The 20,351-nt window shown below is 52.4% G+C and overlaps 1 protein-coding gene across 1 annotated transcript in view; it reads right to left on the reverse strand.

The window, feature by feature from the left end:
• The window catches only part of LOC120381416 (zinc finger protein 271-like), a 1,091,725-nt gene that overhangs the window by 410,589 nt on the left and 660,785 nt on the right, over positions 1-20,351 (reverse strand). The window contains exon 11 of the mRNA XM_039499604.1: positions 14,546-14,557. Within this exon, the coding sequence (XP_039355538.1) occupies positions 14,546-14,557 (12 nt within the window). The remainder of the gene's footprint in view (positions 1-14,545; positions 14,558-20,351) is intronic.

Below are 20,351 nucleotides of genomic sequence, written 5' to 3' on the forward strand. Positions count from 1 at the left end.
AGATTTCTGGCCAGACTCACAGCTCACATCCTCACTGGGGCTGGAAGGCTCACCCTGAAAATTTGTGTCTACGTATCTCAGGAGAGCTCCTGCCTGCTTAGAGACCAGTGAGACCAGTCCCCACATGGTCAGCACTGCTAGTCCAAGGCTGATTCCTGCCTGAGGAGGATCCCTGCCAGCGGACAGCAGCCCCTGGAATCGTCCAGCGTCATCCTCAACCCTGAAGATAATTTGTGGAGTTCGTGAGTGCCTTGTCTTTAGTTAGTTAGTCAGGGAATTTGTTTTGGGGACCCTCTACTCCCTGAACTGTGTCCTCAAGCCAGGGAGTGAGGGTTTGAGGATTCTATAATCTACCGCTTATTACACCTGTGGAGGGATTCACCACCTCCGCCCACTTGTGAGTCTTTTGGGCTGTACTGAACCCAGTCAGCCGCACTGCTACACCTCTGCAGAGAATTGTATAGGTCATCAAGGGCCCCAGCAAGGTACGCGGGTTTGAGAACTGTGGCAGGGAACAGGGGCCTGTGGGAATGGGTTAGAGCCCTGTGGAAGGGAATGGGGGGCTGTGGTGGATGGGTTTCAGCGCTGTGGCAGGGAATGGGAGGTTGTGCAGGATGGCTTACAGCGCTGTGGCAGGGAATGGGGGCAGTGGCGCATGGGTTTGAGGGCTGCGGCAGGGAATGGGAGCTGTCGGGGATGGGTTTGAGCGCTGTGGCAGGGAACGAGGTGGCTGTGATGGGGCTATGGGGGATGGGTTTGAGCGCTGTGGCAGGGAATGTGAGGTTCTGGGGGTTGGGTTTGAGCTCTGTGGCAGGGCACAGGGGGCTGTGGTGGGGCTGAGGGGGATGGGTATTGAGCGCTGTGGTAGGGCACGGGGGTCTGTGGTGGGGCTGTGGGGTTGGGTTTGAGAGCTATGCAGGGAATGGGGGGCCTGTAGGGGATGGGTTTGAGTGCTGGGGCAGGGAATGGGGGGCTGTGGGGGATGGGTTTCAGCGCTGTGGCAGGGAATGGGAGCTGTCGGGGATGGGTTTGAGCGCTGTGGCAGGGAACGAGGCGGCTGTGATGGGGCTATGGGGGATGGGTTTGAGCGCTGTGGCAGGGAATGGGAGGTTGTGGGGGATGGGTTTGAGCTCTGTGGCAGGGCACAGGGTTCTGTGGTGGGGCTGAGGGGGATGGGTATTGAGCTCTGTGGTAGGGCACGGGGGTCTGTGGTGGGGCTGTGGGGTTGGGTTTGAGTGCTGGGGCAGGGAATGGGGGTCTGTGGGGGATGGGTTTGAGAGCTCTGGCAGGGAATGGGAGGCTGTTGGGGATGGGTCTGAGGGCTGTAGCAGGGAATGAGGCGGCTATGATTGGGTTGTGGAGTTCGGGTTTGAGGGCTGAGGAAGGGAATGGGGGCAGTGGGGGATGGGTTTGAGCGCTGTGGTAGGGAACGAGGTGGCTGTGATGGGGCTGTGGGGGATGGGTTTGAGAACAGTGGCAGGGAATAGGGGGCTGTGCGGGATGGGTTTGAGGGCTGTGTGAGGTAATGAGGCAGCTGTGATGGGGCTGTGGGGATGGGGTTTGTAAGATGTGGCAGGGAACGAGGCGGCTGTGATGGGGCTGTGTGGGATGGGTTTCAGCACTCTGGCAGGGAACCGGGGGCTGTGGGAAATGGGTTTGAGCGCTGTGGCAGGGAATGTGGGACTGTGGGGGATGGGTTTGAGGTCTGTGAAAGGGAATGGGGGCTGTGGGGGATGGGCTTAAGCGTTGTGGTAGGGAACAAGGCGGCTGTGAAGGGGCTCTGGTGGATGGCTTTGAGCTCTGTGGCAGGGAATGGGGGCTGTGGGGGATGGGTTTGAGTGCTGGGGCAGGGAATGGGGGTCTGTGGGGGATGGGTTTGAGGGCTGTAGCAGGGAACGAGGCGGCTATGATGGGGTTGTGGGGTTCGGGTTTGAGGGCTGAGGAAGGGAATGGGGGGCAGTGGGGGATGGGTTTGAGTGCTGTGGTAGGGAATGGGTGCTGTGGGGGATGGGTTTGAGCGCTGTGGTAGGGAATGTGGGGCTGTGGATGATGGGTTTCAGCCCTGTGGTAGGGCACGGGGGTCTGTGGTGGGTCTGTGGGATTGGGTTTGAGAGCTGTGCAGGGAATGGGGGGGCCTGTAGGGGATGGGTTTGAGTGCTGGGGCAGTGAGTGGGGTCCTGTGGGGGATAGGTTTGAGGTCTGTGGCAGGGAATGGGGGGCTGTGGGGGATGGGTTTGAGAGCTGTGCGAGGGAATGAGGTGGCTGTGATGAGGCTGTGGGGGATGGGTTCAATGTCTGTGAAACGGAATGGGGGGCTGTGGGGGATCGGTTTTAGTTTTGCAGCAGGGAATGGGGGGCTATGATGGTCGGGTTTGAGTGCTGTGGCAGGGAATGGAGGGCTGTGGGGGATGGGTTTGAGCGCTGTGGTAGGGAACGAGGTGGTGTGATGGGGCTGTGCGGGATGGGTTTGAGAACAGTGGCAGGGAACGAGGCAGCTGTCATGGGGCTGTGTGGGATGGGTTTCAGCACTCTGGCAGGGAACCGGGGGCTGTGGGAAATGGGTTTGAGCGCTGTGGCAGGGAATGTGGGGCTGTGGGGGATGGGTTTGAGTGCTGTGGCAGGGAATGTGGGACTGTGGGGGATGGGTTTGAGGTCTGTGAAAGTGAATGGGGGCTGTGGGGGATGGGCTTAAGCATTGTGGTAGGGAACGAGGCGGCTGTGAAGGGGCTGTGGTGGATGGCTTTGAGCTCTGTGGCAGGGAATGGGGGCTGTGGGGGATGGGTTTGAGTGCTGGGGCAGGGAATGGGGGTCTGTGGGGGATGGGTTTGAGGGCTGTAGCAGGGAACGAGGCGGCTATGATGGGGCTGTGGGGTTCGGGTTTGAGGGCTGAGGAAGGGAGTGGGGGGCAGTGGGGGATGGGTTTGAGTGCTGTGGTAGGGAATGGGTGCTGTGGGGGATGGGTTTCAGCCCTGTGGTAGGGCACGGGGGTCTGTGGTGCGTCTGTGGGGTTGGGTTTGAGAGCTGTGTAGGGAATGGGGGGGCCTGTAGGGGATGGGTTTGAGTGCTGGGGCAGGGAGTGGGGTCCTGTGGGGGATAGGTTTGAGGTCTGTGGCAGGGAATGGGGGGCTGTGGGGGATGGGTTTGAGCGCTGTGGTAGGGAATGGGGGGCTGTGATTGGGCTGTGGGGGTCGGGTTTGAGCTCTGTGGCAGGGAATGGGGGGCAGTGATTGGGGCAGTGGGGGATGGGTTTGAGCGCCGTGGTAGGGAATGGGGGGATGTGGGGGATGGGTTTGAGCGTTGTGGCAGGGAATGAGGCGGCTGTGATGTGGCTGTGGGCGATGGGTTTTTGGGCTGTGGATGGGAATGGGGGGCTGTGGGGGATGGTTTTGAGCGCTGTGGCAGGGAATGTGGCGGCTGTGATGTGGCTGTGGGCAATGGGATTTTGGGCTGTGGAAGGGAATGGGGAGCTATGGGGGATGGGTTTGAGCGCTGTGGCAGGGAATGGGGGGCAGTGATTGGGGCCGTGGGGGATAGGTTTCAGTGCTGTGACAGGGAATGGGAGGCTGTGGTGGATGGGTTTTAGCACTGTGGAAGGGATTGGGGGGCTCTGGGAATGGATTTAGAGCTGTGGCAGGGAATGTGGGGCTGTGGTGGATTGGTTTGTGGGCTGTGGCAGGGAATAAGAGGGTATGGGGTTTGGGTTTGAGTGCTGTGGCAGGGAATGGGGGGCTGTGGGGGATGGGTTTGAGAGCTGTGCGAGGGAATGAGGTGGCTGTGATGAGGCTGTGGGGGATGGGTTCAATGTCTGTGAAACGGAATGGGGGGCTGTGGGGGATCGGTTTTAGTTTTGCAGCAGGGAATGGGGGGCTATGGTGGTCGGGTTTGAGTGCTGTGGCAGGGAATGGAGGGCTGTGGGGGATGGGTTTGAGCGCTGTGGTAGGGAACGAGGTGGCTGTGATGGGGCTGTGGGGGATGGGTTTGAGAACAGTGGCAGGGAATAGGGGGCTGTGCGGGATGGGTTTGAGGGCTGTGTGAGGTAATGAGGCAGCTGTGATGGGGCTGTGGGGATGGGGTTTGAAAGATGTGGCAGGGAACGTGGCGGCTGTGATGGGGCTGTGTGGGATGGGTTTCAGCACTCTGGCAGGGAACCGGGGGCTGTGGGAAATGGGTTTGAGCGCTGTGGCAGGGAATGTGGGGCTGTGGGGGATGGGTTTGAGTGCTGTGGCAGGGAATGTGGGACTGTGGGGGATGGGTTTGAGGTCTGTGAAAGTGAATGGGGGCTGTGGGGGATGGGCTTAAGCATTGTGGTAGGGAACGAGGCGGCTGTGAAGGGGCTGTGGTGGATGGGGTTAGAAAGATGTGGCAGGGAACGTGGCGGCTGTGATGTGGCTGTTTGGGATGGGTTTCAGCTCTCTGGCAGGGAACGGGGGGGCTGTGGGGTGGGTTTAAGCGCTGACGCAGGGAATGGGGGCTGTTAGATGGGTTTTAGCACTGTGGCAGAGAATGAGGCGTCTATGATGGGGTTATGTGGCTGTGGGGGATCGGTTTATGGACTGTCGTAGAGAATGGGGGGCTGTGTGGGTTGGGTTTGAGAGCTCTGACACGAAATGGGGGGCTGTGGTGGATGGGTTTGAGCGCTGTAGCAGGGAACGAGGCATCTATGATAGGGTTGTGGGGTTCGGGTTTGAGGGCTGAGGAAGGGAATGGGAGGCTGTGGAGGATGGGTTTGAGTGCTGTGGCAGGGTATGGGGGGCTGTGGGTGTGACCGGTGTGGCAGCGAATCGGGGGCTGTAGGGGATGGGTTTGAGGGCTTTGGCAGGGAATGATGCGCTTGTTATGGGTCTGTGGGTAATCGGTTTGAGCATTGTGGAAGGGAATGGCGGGATGTGCGGGATGGGTTTGAGCCCTGTGGCAGGGAATGAGGTCCTGTGGGGGTGGGTTTGAGGTCTGCGGCAGGGAATGGGGGTTGTGCGGGATGGGTTTGAGGGTTGTGGGATGGAATGAGGTGGCTGTGATGGGTCTGTGGGGGATGGGTTTGAGGGCTGTGGCAGGGAATGAGGGGCTGTGGGGGTGGGTTTCAGTGCTGTGGCAGGGAGTGGGCGGAGGTGGGGGAAGGGTTCGAGTTCTGTGGCAGGGAATGGGAGGCTGTGGGGGATGGGTTTTAGCGCTGTGGAAGGGAATGGGGGCTGTGGGGGATGGGTTTGAGTGCTGTGGCAGGGAATGTGGGGCAGTGATTGGTGCCGTGGGGGATGGGTTTCAGTGCTGTGACAGGGAATGGGAGGCTGTGGTGGATGGGTTTTAGCGCTGTGGAAGGGATTGGGGGGCTCTGGGGAATGGATTTAGAGCTGTGGCAGGGAGTGTGGGGCTGTGGCGGATGGGTTTGTGGGCTGTGGCAGGGAATAAGAGGGTATGGAGTTTGGGTTTGAGTGCTGTGGCAGGGAATGGGGGGCTGTGGGGGATGGGTTTGAGAGCTGTGCGAGGGAATGAGGTGGCTGTGATGAGGCTGTGGGGGATGGGTTCAATGTCTGTGAAACGGAATGGGGGGGCTGTGGGGGATCAGTTTTAGTTTTGCAGCAGGGAATGGGGGGCTATGGTGGTCGGGTTTGAGTGCTGTGGCAGGGAATTGAGGGCTGTGGGGGATGGGATTGAGGGCTGTGGCAGAGGATCGGGGGCTGTGGGGGCCGGGTTTGAGTGCTGTGGCAGGGAATGGTGGGCTTTGGGAGCCCGGTTTGACCTCTGTGGCAGGGAATGGTGGGCTGTGGGGGCCCGGTTTGACCTCTGTGGCAGGGAATGGGTGGCTGTGGGGGATGGGTTTGAGTGCTGTGGCAGGGAACGAGGCGGCTGTGATGGGGCTGTGGGTGATGGGTTTGAGCGCTGTGGCAGGGAATGGGGGGCTGTGGAGTCGGGTTTGAGCGCTGTGGCAGGGCATGGGGGGCTGTGGGGGATGGGGTTGAGCGCTGTCGCAGGGAATGTGGGGCTGTGGAGGATGGGTTTGAGCACTGTGGCACGGAATGAGGGGCTGTGGGGGATGGGTTTGAGCGCTGTGGCAGGGAATCTGGGGCTATGGGGGATGGGTTTGAGCGCTCTGGCAGGGAATGGGGGGCTGTAGGGGATGGGTTTGGAGGTTATGGAGGGGTCAGTGGCTGTGCTGGAGCACACTGGGTCAGCGCATTCAGCTGTTAACCCAAAGGATGGTGATTTGAGCCCACCCAGGGATGGTACTGACCCTACTACCTCCTTGGACTCTCAAAGGAACCCTTTTGCTGCTTCAGAGCTGTCCCTGCTGGCCTCAGTGTGTTCAGCTTGTGGCCCGAAGAGTGCGCTGGCTGCGACACGAAAATCCATCTCCCAGCAGCCATGCCGGGGGCTCGGGCTTAATCCTCAAGCCGAGCGCAAAACCCTTCAGCCAGGCATCTTTTGCCCCCTTTCCGCTTCTGCCCAAGCAGCAAGGGAGAAACAGAGGGGACATGCCGGCTCTAAGTGTATGTCTACGGGTAGCGACCGGTTTATCAGGGATCGATAGATCGCTTTCCATCTAGACGCGATATATCAATCCCCGAACGCGCTCCCATCAACCCCAGAACTCCACCAGGGCGAGCGGCGGTAGCGGGGTCGACAGGGGGAGCCGCGGCCGTCGATCCCACGCTGCGAGGACGGGAGGTAAGTCGAAATAAGAGACTTCGACTTCAGGCAAGCTATTCCCCTAGCTGAAGTTGTGTATCTTATATCGACCCCACCCCCCCAGTGTAGGCCAGGCCTAGGAGTGCCTCCCTCCCACTTCCCTGTTGGCTGCTGTGATAAATGGGGGGGCGGGCGTAGCTCCCTTTTGTGGACACCCAGCCAGCCAATTAGCTATAAAGTCCCTCTTGGTGGCTGTACTCTGCTTGGGGGGCTGTGGAGTTGGGTTTGAGAGCTGTGATAGGGAATGTGGGACTGTGGGGGATGGGTTTGAGCACTGTGGCAGGGAATGGGGGGCTGTGTGGGATGGGTTTGAGCGCTGTGGCAGGGAATGGGGGGCAGTGATTGGGCAGTGGGGGATGGGTTTGAGCGCTGTGGTAGGGAACGAGGCGGCTAAGATGGGGCTGTGGGGGATGGGTTTGAGGTCTGTGGCAGGGAATGGGGTCCTGTGGGGGATGGGTTTGAGCGCTGTGGCAGGGAATGAGGCGGCTGTGATGTGGCTGTGGGGGATGGGTTTCTGGGCTGTGGCAGGGAATGGGGGGCTGTGGGGGATGGGTTTGAGAGCTGTGGCAGGGAATGAGGCGGCTGTGATGTGGCTGTGGGCGATGGGTTTTTGGGCTGTGGAAGGGAATGGGGTGCTGTGTGGGATGGGTTTATGCGCTGCGGCATGAATCTTGGTGGCTGTGATGAGGCTGAGGTGGATGAATTTGAGCGCTGTGGCAGGGGATGGGGGCTCTGAAGGGGCTGAGGGGGATGGGTTTCAGGTCTGTGGAAGGGAATGGGGGGCTGTGGGGGATGGGTTTGAGCGCTGTGGTGGCTGTACTCTGCTTGTTTTAACTGTAAAGGGTTAAAAAAGCCTCCCTGCATAGGTAAAAGAAAGGGAGTTGGGCCTCTGATCAAAAGAGCCAATGGGAGGGCTTTTTAAAAATGGAAAAAAAACCCTACCACTCTGATTTGGGAGCAATTTCCACCCCTTTTGCATGGGTGCAGGTGAGGTAATGAATTGGGCCCTCTGGTTTTTCTCTCGGACTGACCCACCTTGCCCCATCCCAAGATAAGGTGCAGGCCCAATCATGGAATAACAGTGTCAGGGAAGGCAAAGGGCCTGATTCTGATCTCATGTTTGGTGTAAAACAGGAGTAACTCGATGGATGCCAATGTTGGGACATTAGTGTAAATGAGACAAGAATCTATCTCTGTGGTTGCCTGGTAAATTTCATTCCCCATTCAGGGCAATTGCTTCCTCCTCCTATTTGCATAAGGGATTTCCTCCTTAAAATAGGACAAAAGGAAAGGGGAAACAAATGGTGACTGACAGAATAAGAAGCAGGAAGGTCACATCAAGCCTGGGACGATAAGAGCCAAGGTCAGCGAAGAGCAGGGCGCTTGGTGCCAAGGTCACTCAGAGACAGAAAATGAGAGTGTGACGCACTCGGACTGTTCTTACTGTCAGGGCCAGCTCCAGACCCCAGTGCGCATTTTCCCGGCAGGGCGGCAGGCGGCTCCGGCGGACCTTCCGCGGTCATGCCTGCGGGAGGTCCACCGGAGGCGCGGGACCAGCGGACCTCCCACAGGCATCATGCGGAGGGTCCACTGGTCCCGCGGCTCGGGTGGACCTCCCGCAGGTATGCCTGTGGAAGCTCCACCCGAGCCGCGGGACCACCGGACCCTCCGCAGGCACGTCTGCAAGAGGTCCCCCGAAGTCAGGGTACCGGCGACCGGTAGCGCGCCCCCTGCGGCGCACCGCCCTGCTTGGGGCGGCCGCATTCCTAGAGCCGCCCCTGCTCACTATGGTCTGTGAATGCTGCGTGGGGGGTGTTGGCCTGGGAGAAAGGTCTGCACTGGGAGATGGGAGATTGGCCTTGAGGGAAGATGCCTGAGCATGTAATGTGAGAACCCAGGAAGGGGTTCGAGGCCAGGTGACTCCTCTGCTTGGGAAGCTGAACAAAGGCCTGGGGGAGGAGACGCTGGGGAGTGAGGGGGTTTTCAGGAGCTGGCTGGGGAATGGAGGGAAGCACAGATAGGGCTCTGACCCCCGAAGGGGGCAGTGGTGCTCCTGGGACCCCAAGATGGATCTAATTGGGGAGGATCCTGTTGTCTGTGCCCCCAAAACCTGTCTTGGACTGTGTTCCTGTCGTCTAAATAAACCTGCTTTACCGGCTGGCTGAGAGTCATGGTGGGGGGTGCAGGGCCTTTACTCCCCGACACTCCGTGACAGAGATTGACACTCATCTCTTGCTGTTCTGCTTACATATTACTATCTCGCCTTTCAGTTTCCCCTTTTCTCCACCCCCTCACCCCCCACACACTATCTCATTAAGAAACAGCTCATCTGCATGGGTCAACTTTCCGCTCATTCAGACTGATGCAACTCCACTGAGTTAATACTGATCTTCAACAGTGTAAGTGTGGAAAATCATGCCCCAAATCTCCTGCTAGCAAGAAGAGGCAACCCCTCAGCTGGTGCCATAGTTCCATCAGATCTGCCCCCTAATAGCTTTTCTGGAGGAACGGGAAAGGCCGTTAAATATGGAATAGCAGATCCACAGTCATTTTTGTTAAGGTTAGCACTGCTGTCATGGCAGCCACCCAGGAGGGATGGAAAAGAACAGAAGCTTCTGTCTCAGATGCTGCAGGCAGGACACAAGGACATCTAGCGCTTTCGGCCCCTGGATCCTGACTCATGCAATGGACTTGGGAGACCATCTCACTGTAGCTTTCTCATTCCCAGAGAGATGCTGCTCACGCTGCTTCAGCCTGTGGTGCCGAGTACAGCGTATAACAGAGCTGAGTCATTTTTAAGGCCGGCCAGACTTGGAACAGACTAGAGAGAAAGAAGAAAAGATAGGCTACTATAGAGAAGTGGGGTGAAATGATGGACCAAGACAGAGACAGCAGGAATCTAAAGCGTCAGTGTGACAAAGTGGGGATTTTCCCTTGTTATGGTGTATGTGTGTCTTACTGTTGAGCCTATGTGAATTTTACTGTTTTGCATGAATACTGTGTGTGCCTCAGTTTCCCTGCATGCTGCACTAATACCTCGGTGGTGGGAATAGGGGTGTGTGACTTTGGCTGAGACCTCTGGGGCAGGTGAGGCTGCTCCAGCTGCCTGCACATATGCTATGACTGGTGCTCTTTGTAACCTGATACCCAGGAGGGGGACTACACCCAAGTGACGCCAAGGTCACTTGCCTGGCAAGCAGGACAAAGCCAAGGAGGCGGAGCAATGGGGGGTGCTGGAGGTCGGGTTGCTGGAAGCTAGGCAGTCTGCTTGGGAGGACTGGTAGAGGGGGAGTCCAGAGCTTCTGGATGGACTTGGCTGAAAGTCACTGATTTGGAGCAAAGAATCCTGTGGCACCTTATAGACTAACAGACGTTTTGCAGCATGAGCTTTCGAAGAAGTGGGTATTCACCCACGAAAGCTCATGCTGCAAAACGTCTCTTAGTCTATAAGGTGCCACAAGATTCTTTGCTGCTTTTACAGAACCAGACTAACACGGCTACCCCTCTGATACTAGTCACTGATTTCTCTGCTAACAAGTTCAATTCTACCCGCTGCATTCCTGTCAACTAATAAACCGAGTTGGGGTGCAGGGCCCCGTCCGGGTGGACTCTCTGCAGGAAGCGCTCAGTGTGGAAGGGGATGCTCAGATCCAGGAAGATCAAAGCTGTGTAAGCATCTTGCCCTGGAGACAGTGCGCTCACAAGGCGGAGGGTCCCCAGAGTCCTGACTGGCCTTGTATGGAGAAGTTCCAGAACATAACCTGAGGACTCCGTGATTCGGGGACTCTGTGACAGTCAGCTCTGATAATATGGTGATGCGCACCTTCTGAGAACAAAAATAAAGTATCCCAGAGGTTATTTAGGGTGCAATTATAAGTAGGTGAGGGACATTTCCCTACTTTAAGGTGTGTGTGATTGGGGGGACCGCAGCCTCCCCCCCAAATTTGAGCCTGTAAAGTGGGCAATCCCAGGCCCAAAATTAGCAACTGAGCCCTACCTCATCCCCTCACTGGCTGTGGGGCTAACCCCTGATTAGCAGGGGTAAGAGCTCTGCTCCCCAGCTGACATGCCAAGGTAGTAGCACTAGGCTCTGCCCGCCAGGGGAGCCAGAGGAAGGGGGACAACATCCCCCTCTCGTCATCACAGCTAGCCAGAGGCCAGGAAGGCCACATGAGAGGATGAGCCTAAAATGGTCATCAAGGGGTTATCCAGAATATTATGGCCTGGTGACATGCTTCACCCCATCCTGTTTAGTCAATGGGGATTTTCTTCCTGCCCCCTTTGTAACTTGTGATGCGGTTGAAGGAAGCATCAAGCTCCCAGACTGCGGGGCGGGGACGAGGCTGGTTTCTGTTGCACAGAGCAGTCCTTTTATAGAAGGGCACCAGCCAGCTCCCTGTCCTGTGTGTGTTGGGGGAGAAGTTACTGATGGGAGGATGGGGAGAGACACCCCTGTTAGGCTGGACCCAAAGGTGAGACAGAACATGCCTGGGACACACAGTGTGCTCCCGTAAGGAACACCCAGACTAAGCAGGTAGCGGGGGAGGGGGAGACACAAGCACTAAAGGAGACATAGTGCTGGGGAGGTACACAGACATTTATCTATCTCCAACCAGCCATGGTGGGCCCTGTGGCACCATGGGAGTGGCAGTGGCACCTGTGTCCATTTCCTGTCAGCCACTGCCAGGCCCAGCTGGACTTCCCATTTCCGGTGCGAGTCCAGAAGCAGAAGTTGCCATGACGTGGTGCCGTGAAGGGTGGTGCTGTTGTCAGGCGAAAGCAGGAGGAGTAGGTGGGAATCCGTGCTACCATGGGGAGGTGACACCCTTGCTGTGGAAGGGCCCCAGCATTATGGGAGATGTCATCTCCCTGCCATGCTCTGCACCGGCCCCAGCCTGTGGAGCTGAAGTAGGGAGGAAACTTTACTTCTGGGAGGAAGATCCAGGGAACTACAGGCCAGACAGTCTCACCTCAGTCCCTGGAAAAATCATGGAACAGGTCCTCAAGGAATCAATTCTGAACTACTTAAAGGAGGGGAAAGTGATCAGGAACAGTCAGCATGGATTCACCAAGGGCAAGTCATGCCTGACTAACCTTAATTGCCTTCTATGATGCGATAACCGGTTCTGTGGATGAGGGGAAACCAGTGGATGTGCTATTTCTGGACTTTAGCAAAGCCTTTGATACAGTCTCCCACTGTATTCTTGCCAGCAAGTTAAAGAAGTATGGGCTGGATGAATGGACAGTAAGGTGGATAGAAAACTGGCTAGATGGTCGGGCTTAACGGGTAGTGATCAATGGGTCCATGTCTAGTTGGCGGCCGGTATCAAGTGGAGTGCCCCAAGGGTCGGTGCTGGGGCCGGTTTTGTTCAATATCTTCATTAACGATCTGGAGGATGGTGTGGACTGCACCCTTAGCAAGTTTGCAGATGACACTAAACTGGGAGGAGTGGTAGATACGCTGGAGGGTAGGGATAGGATACAGAGGGACCTAGACAAATTAGAGGATTGGGCCAAAAGAAATATGATGAGGTTCAACAAGGACAAGTGCAGAGTCCTGCACTTAGGACGGAAGAATCCCATGCACTGCTACAGACTAGGGACCGAATGGCTGGGCAGCATTTCTGCAGAAAAGGACCTAGGGGTTACGGTGGACGGAAAGATGAATATGAGTCAACAGTGTGCCCTCGTTGCCAAGAAGGCTAATGGCATTTTGGGTTGTATAAGTAGGGGCATTTCCAGCAGATCGAGGGATGTGATCATTCCCCTCTATTCAGCACTGGTGAGGCCTCATTTGGAGTACTGTGTCCAGTTTTGGGCCCCCACACTACAAGAAGGATGTGGATAAATTGGAGAGTCCAGCGGAGGGCAACAAAAATGATTAGGGGGCTGGAGCACATGACTTATGAGGAGAGGCTGAGGGAACTGGGATTGTTTAGCCTGCAGAAGAGAAGACTGAGGGGGGATTTGATAGCTGCTTTCAACTACCTGAAAGGGAGTTCCAAAGAGGATGGATCTAGACTGTTCTCAGTGGTAGAAGACGACAGAACAAGGAGTAATGTTCTCAAGTTGCAGAGGGGGAGGTTTAGGTTGGACATTAGGAAAACCTTTTTCACTAGTAGGGTGGTGAAGAACTGGAATGGGTTACCTAGGGAGGTGGTGGAATCTCCTTCCTTAGAGGTTTTTAAGGTCAGGCTTGACAAAGCCCTGGCTGGGATGATTTAGTTGGGTTTGGTCCTGCTTTGAGCAGGGGGCTGGACTAGATGACCTCCTGAGGTCCCTTCCAACCCTGAGATTCTATGATTCTATGCTCACTGTTCCTTGTTGGATTCTAATAGAGCGAGTAACAGAGAATCTTAACTTCCATTCACTGTTCCGGTTGGACTCTAACAGAATCTTAACTTCCAAATTGGGAAAGAGAGTGTTTTTCCAGTGGCGATTTACCAGCAAGTGTATGTGATGGACGCGTTACAGAGTAGGCAGCTACTTCACTGCCTCACCCTGTTTGCTTTTCTTTTTCAATAGCTTTAACCCTAAAGCAAAGCTCACAAATGCTCCAATAAGGACAAACATTGCTTGTTTCATAGTAAATATATAAATATGTGGCTGAAAATCCTCATTATTCAGAATAATGTGGAAACTAACACTTTAAAGTGAAGACCCTAGGTTTGATTGTTAATTAGTCGTGCCCCCGTAATAAAACTTCCAAGGATGCTCCAAATTATTAATAAATTGTTTATAAAATTAATTTCAAGTTGAACTTGTTTTTAAGCAATAACCAAGCTCTCTAATGTTTACAATTACGCAATTTTTGGACAACCTTTTTAATGCAAAGACTGTTTTAAGCCCCGCTTGGACACCAGTTACATGTGGGATAATTACTGTTTGAAATGTATGAAGTATTTTTGGTCTTTAGACAAGGTTAACCATTTGTATGTAGGAATATGACTGAATCTGGTCACATCTGGGCAGGTGTGCATCCCAACAGGCTTGGTCTCAAAAGCCTGCAAGAGAGGAGATGTGGGAGGAGTGCAAGAGACTCCTACTGTAGTACTGGGTGCTAGAGTGATGCGGAAATGGGTGTAACCAGCCTATTGATCCATAGGTGTTGAATCCATTTCTGTTCATTCACTGGGGGTGATGCAGAGCAGATGCGAGCGGGAAGCAGGGAGAGCAAGAGCTCACGCCTCAGTAGAGCTTTGGGAACCGAAGACTCTTTCTTGGGTTATTTCCTGTGCTTTCAGAAGACTCCTCAGGCCAGTGGAGCAGAGCAGGGCAAGAGTCTCGGCCCCAGGAAGAGGATCTGGAAGAAATGGACCTGCGCAATCTAGACATCCAACTTTCCAGAGGCATGTAACCAAAGATACTCAGTCCTCACCTCTTCCACATCACTGGGCAAGAGTTCCTGGTCACGGCATGCTAGCCCTGCTCTCTACCTTGCTTCAGCGGATGTGTGCATTCTGGTTAGGGGAGATCTCTGTGGGATAAAGGCAAGGGGAAAGGACAATAGTGGCACTGCTATGGGTACCCGCATGGCCCCTCAGTATGCCAACATCTTTATGGCTGACTTAGAACAACGCTTCCTTAACTCTCGTTCCCTAACACCCCTACTCTACTTGCGCTACATTGATGACATCATCATCATCTGGACTCATGGAAAAGAAGCCCTCGAGGAATTCCACTGAGATTTTAACAATTTCCATCCCACCATCAACCTCAGCCTAGACCAATCCACACAAGCGGTCCATTTCCTAGACACTACTGTGCTAATAAACGATGGTCACATAAATACCACCCTATACCGGAAACCCACTGACCGCTATACTTACTTACATGCCTCCAGCTTCCATCCCGGACTGACCACACGATCCATTGTCTACAGCCAAGCTCTAAGATACAACCGTATTTGCTCCAATCCCTCGGACAGAGATAAACACCTACAAGATCTCTATCAAGCATTCTTAAACCTACAATACCCACCTGCTGAAGTGAAAAAACAGATTGACAGAGCCAGAAGGGTACCCAGAAGCCACCTACTACAGGACAGGCCTAAAAAAGAAAATAACAGAACACCACTAGCCATCACCTACAGCCCCCAACTAAAACCTCTCCAGCGCATCATCAAAGATTTACAACCTATCCTTAAAGATGATCCCTCACTCTCACAGATCTTGGGAGACAGGCCAGTCCTCGCTTATAGACAGCCTCCCAACCTGAAGCAAATACTCACCAGCAACCGCACACCATACAACATAAACACTAACCCAGGAACCTATCCTTGCAATAAAGCCCGATGCCAGCTCTGTCCACATATCCATTCAAGTGACACCATCACAGGACCTAATCACATCAGACACACCATCAGGGGCTCGTACACCTGCACATCTAGCAACGTGATATATGCCATCATGTGCCAGCAATGACCCTCTGCCATGTACATTGGCCAAACCGGAGAGTCTCTACGCAAAAGAATAAATGGACACAAATCTGACATCAGGAATCATAACATTCAAAAACCAGTGGGAGAACACTTCAACCTTTCTAACCACTCAGTGACAGACTTGAAGGTGGCAATTTTGCAACAAAAAAACTTCAAAAACAGACTCCAAAGAGAGACTGCTGAACTTGAATTAATATGCAAACTAGATACAATTAAGTGTGGTTTAAACAAAGACTGGGAATGGTTGGGTCATTACACCAATTGAATCTATTTCCCTATGTTAAGTTCTCCTCACACCTTCTATGGGCCAACTTAATTATCACTTCAAAAAGTTTTTTTTCCTCCTGCTAACGATAGCTCAATCTCAATTGATTAGACTCTGCCTGTTGGTATGCATACTTCCAGCTTTTCATGTTCTCTGTATGTATAAATATCTCCTGTCTGTGTGTTCCATTCTATGCATCCGAAGAAGTGAGCTTTAGCTCACGAAAGCTCATGCTAAAATAAATTTGTTAGTCTTTAAGGTGCCACAAGTACTCCTGTTTTTTTTGCGGATACAGACTAACACGGCTGCTACTCTGAAACCGGACAATAGAATGTGATCATTTTGGATGTGGGAGCAGCCTGGTGCCTCTTACATATAGCCATGACTGCCTTGGGGACTAGCAATCACCGGAGCCAACTAGCTTAACATTCCCTGCCACTCGCTTGATGTTCTTGGGTTGTGTTTCCTGCAAGGGAGACCTGGTGGAGAATCACTTCAGCGCTGTCCTGAGACTGAGCGGTAGGACAGCCTGGCTTTGAGACATATGTCAGGCAAGATCAGCTGGGAGCTGAGGACTGTTACTCTCTCTGAGATGAGTGGCAGCGTTAGAGGGGGACTTGAAAGAGCTATAGCCACCCCTAAATTTGCCTCAACCTTCCTGTATCCACCCATCCCAGCGCAAAGGTAAAATGTTAGGGAGACACTTTGCTGGTGCTGTCAATGGCCTTCAGAGCTGGGCGCCTGACCAGAAGCTGCCGTTCTCAGCCCCCCCACTCCCCTCATGTCAAAGCCACCAGCTGCATAGGGGGCTAACGTTCTAATTTGGGAAAACTGGATGCTGAGCAGTGGAACTTCCCTGCCCCCTGCTGCACCTCGTCTATGAAAGCACAGCTCCTGCTCCTTCTCTTCCCTCAAGGGCCTCCCTCCCCACCTTCCCCACCCTGTCGCTCGCTGATCTCCTCACCTCCCTCCCCCCACCAGCTGAGCAGGCCTTGAGGGGCATGATGGCTTGGATCACAGAAACACCACTGGGCACTGCCACCTGTTGTACCAAGACTACTCCGGCACCCTGTCTTGTTGAGCCAGACATGCCCATCTGCTCCAGCACAGACTCAGGGTCTGAACCGCATGCCCCAAAGCTGCAGACTTAACCTGAAAGCAATTTACGGAAATGTTCCTGTCTTTAACACTCAGAAGTCTCCCAATGGGTTCTAAACCCCAAATATATCCATTTTTCCCTGTCTATAGCTTATACAGGGTAAACATGAATTGTTCACCTGCTATAACACTGATAGAGAGATAGGCACAGCTGCTTGCCCCCCGACATACTCTGGGTTAATTAATAAATAAAAACTGATTTTATTAAATACAGCTAGTAGGAATTAAGTGGTTCCAAGTAGGAGCAGACAGAACAAAGCAAATTACCAAGTAAAATAAAATAAAACACGCAAATCTCAGCGAGGGATGTGTGTGTGACTGGGGCAGGACGCTGGAGGTACAGCTCTTCTCCCAGGGTTGGGGGGGGGGCTGTGTGTGTGACTGGGGCGTTAAACTTCCCCGATGAGTCAAAGCCCTGAGGTTGCCTTAGCAGCTACTCTCTTGCAAAATAACGAGGCAGGCAAACTAGTGCCAGTAGCATAGGAATGTAAAAAAACTTCAAGGTTCTGAGTTAAATTTTGATCCTTGAGAGCCTGAATGTTTATCAGCTGTTTAGGCAATCCAGTCTTTTGACCAGCTCACGAGCACAGCCCTGATCACAATTCAAAGTACTCATACCCCACTCAACTATAGCTTCTCTGACAAACTGATAGGAAGCAGGGTCACCAATACACCTGTGGGCTCAATGAACCCTCATTCCGATCAATATAGCGGTCGTTACCAAAACCGTATCTAAGCCCGATTTATTGACTCACACTTTAATTGAAAAAGGAACTAAGCATGAATGTCCGAGGTTACTTTAGAACAAAAACTTGCATTGGTAGAGGTACCCTCCTTAAGGACAGGAGAAACAAATCTGGTTTACTGATGGCAGCTCAGTAGTAATTAAGGGGAAACGGTATAGTAAATATGCTGCCATAAACCTATGGAAGGAAGTGAATCAAGGGCATTTAGAGCATGGCTCAGCGCAAGATGCAGCGCTTCATGTCATATATCATGTTTTAAAATGATATTGACGCTTTCCAGGACCAAGCTATTTCTATGCAGACAGTGATTTTTGCGTGAAAGGCATACAGGATTGGATATTTGACTGGCAACGAAATCATTGGGACAGAGCAGATGGGAAGGAGCTAGCGTACCTAGGAGAATGGGAATGTATCCATTCTTCGAAGGCAAGGAACCCCAATCAGTTACAAAGCCCACAGCAGGGACAGAAGTGTGGAACCGCCGAGGCGACGCTATCACCCAGCGGCAAAACAGAGCAATTGCTACTAGAAGCCAGCTACGCGCCTTTGCGCATTTCTGGTACGCTGCTGCCATCTAGCGATGTGAGTGATAATTGTAGCTAGGTCAAGGCTTAACAGTGCAACCGAATGCTATTTTTGCATATTTCAAAGAGAAATTCGTATCTATCAGTGACCTGTAATGAATGGGTCATGTTTAGCAATGTTCACGAAAGGAATCTCTTCCAATTGTCCAGCAGGGGATGTTATTGGCTTGTGAAAGACGATTCTCAGAGCAAACTGTGCCTAGCAATAAACATGCATGAATTTCTCATGTATCAATTTTCACACACACAGATTAGTCTTATGGCAAGCAAGGCAACAGAATAGCGTTTGTAAAATGGTTCCAGGAGAAAGTGTTGCCTAGCAGTGCTTTGCACTGAACGTCTCCTTTTTAGCAATTTTCACGAAAGGAACTCTGCCAAATAGCCACCAGTGCTTTCGAATAGCAATTGGAGGTTGGTTCAAGGGGAAAGTCGTGTCTAGCACTAATGTGGCCTTAATAACTCTTCATTAGCTCTTTTCAAGTGCCTAGTTTACGTTTTGAATGAAACCTTCGCTCAAATCCTACCCCTGTCAAATTGAGAGCAGTGCATCTTAACAGCAATTATAGGATGGTACCAGGAGAAATAATCCGCAATGAATTTCTCACATTTCGCTGTTTTCCCAAACGGATCTCTGCCAAATTGCCAGCAATGCAACCGAATAGTGTTTGTAAAATGGTTCCAGGAGAAAGTGTTGCGTAGCAGTGATTTGCACTGAACGTCTCCTTTTTAGGAATTTTCACAAACGGAGCTCTTCCAAGTGGCCAGCAGTGGAACCTAATTGCCTTTTTAGCGTGTTTCTAGGAGAAATTCGTGCCTACGAGTGATTTCGAATGAATTGCTCAGGTATAGCTGTTTTCACAGCGTATCTCCGTCAAGTTGCTAACTGTGCATTCGAATAGCAAAGTTAGGATGGGAGCAGGAGGAATTCGTGCTTCCCAATAATCCAAAGTGAATTTCTCATTTTTCGCTCTTTTCCCAAACGGATCTCTGCCAAATTCTCAGCAGTCCATGAGAATTGCAGAAAAGGATGATTCCATTAGACTTTCCTCGCTCGCAGAGATAAGGCTCGAAAGGGTCATGGCTTGCTATTTTCACGGAAGGAGCTCTAACAAAAGTCTTAACATTGCAACCGAATGCTATTTTTGCATATTTTAAAGAGAAATTCGTATCTATCAGTGACCTGTAATGAATGGGTCATGTTTAGCAATGTTCACGAAAGGAATCTCTACCAATTGTCCAGCAGGGGATGTTATTGGCTTGTGAAAGACGATTCTCAGAGCAAACTGTGCCTAGCAATAAACATGCATGAATTTCTCATGTATCAATTTTCACACACACAGATTAGTCTTATGGCCAGTAATGCAACCGAATAGTGTTTGTAAAATGGTTCCAGGAGAAAGTGTTGCCTAGCAGTGCTTTGCACTGAACGGCTCCTTTTTAGCAATTTTCACGAAAGGAACTCTGCCAAATAGCCAGCAGTGGAACCTAATTGCCTTTTTAGCGTGTTTCTATGAGAAATTCGTGCCTACGAGTTATTTTGAATGATTTGCTCAGGTATAGCTGTTTTCACAGCGTATCTCTGTCATGGTGTTGCTGTGCATCCGACTAGGAAGTTTTGGATGGGAACAGGAGGAATTGTGCTTAACAATGGTGTGGCTGTTTTTCTCATGTTTAGCTGCTTTGAAACCTTCGCTCAAATCCTACCCCTGTCAAATTGAGAGCAGTGCATCTTAACAGCAATTATAGGATGGTACCAGGAATAATTCATGAATATCAATAATCCGCAATGAATTGCTCACATTTCGCTGTTTTCCCAAACGGATCTCTGCCAAATTGCCAGCAATGCATCGGAATATCATTTGTAAGATGGGTCTAGGAGAACGTGTTGCCTAGCAGTGATTTGCACTGAACCTCTCTTTTTTAGGAATTTTCACAAACGGAGCTCTTCCAAGTGGCCAGAAGTGGAACTTAATTGCCTTTTTAGCGTGTTTCTAGGAGAAATTCGTGCCTACGAGTGATTTCGAATGAATTGTTCAGGTTCAGCTGTTTTCACAGCGTATCTCCGTCAAGTTGCTAGCTGTGCATCCGAATTGCAAAGTTAGGATGGGATCAGGAGGAATTCGTGCTTCTCTATAATCCAAAGTGCATTTCTCATGTTTCGCTGTTTTCCCTAACGGATTTATGCGAAATTGCCAGTAATTCATCGGAATAGCATTTGTAAGATGGGTCTAGGAGAAAGTGTTGCCTAGCAGTGGTTTGCACTGAACGTCTCCTTTTTAGGAATTTTCACAAACGGAGCTTTTCCAAGTGGCCAACAATGGAACCTAATTGTCTTTTTAGTGTGTTTCTAGGATAAATTCGTGCCTACGAGTGATTTCGAATGAATTGCTCAGGTATAGCTGTTTTCACAGTTTATCTCCGTCAAGTTTCTAGGTTTGCATCCGAATAGCAAAGTTGGGATGGGAGGAGGAGGAATT

This window comes from Mauremys reevesii, linkage group 14, assembly GCF_016161935.1.
Source record: "Mauremys reevesii isolate NIE-2019 linkage group 14, ASM1616193v1, whole genome shotgun sequence".
In the NCBI taxonomy this organism is placed as follows: Eukaryota; Metazoa; Chordata; order Testudines; family Geoemydidae; genus Mauremys; species Mauremys reevesii.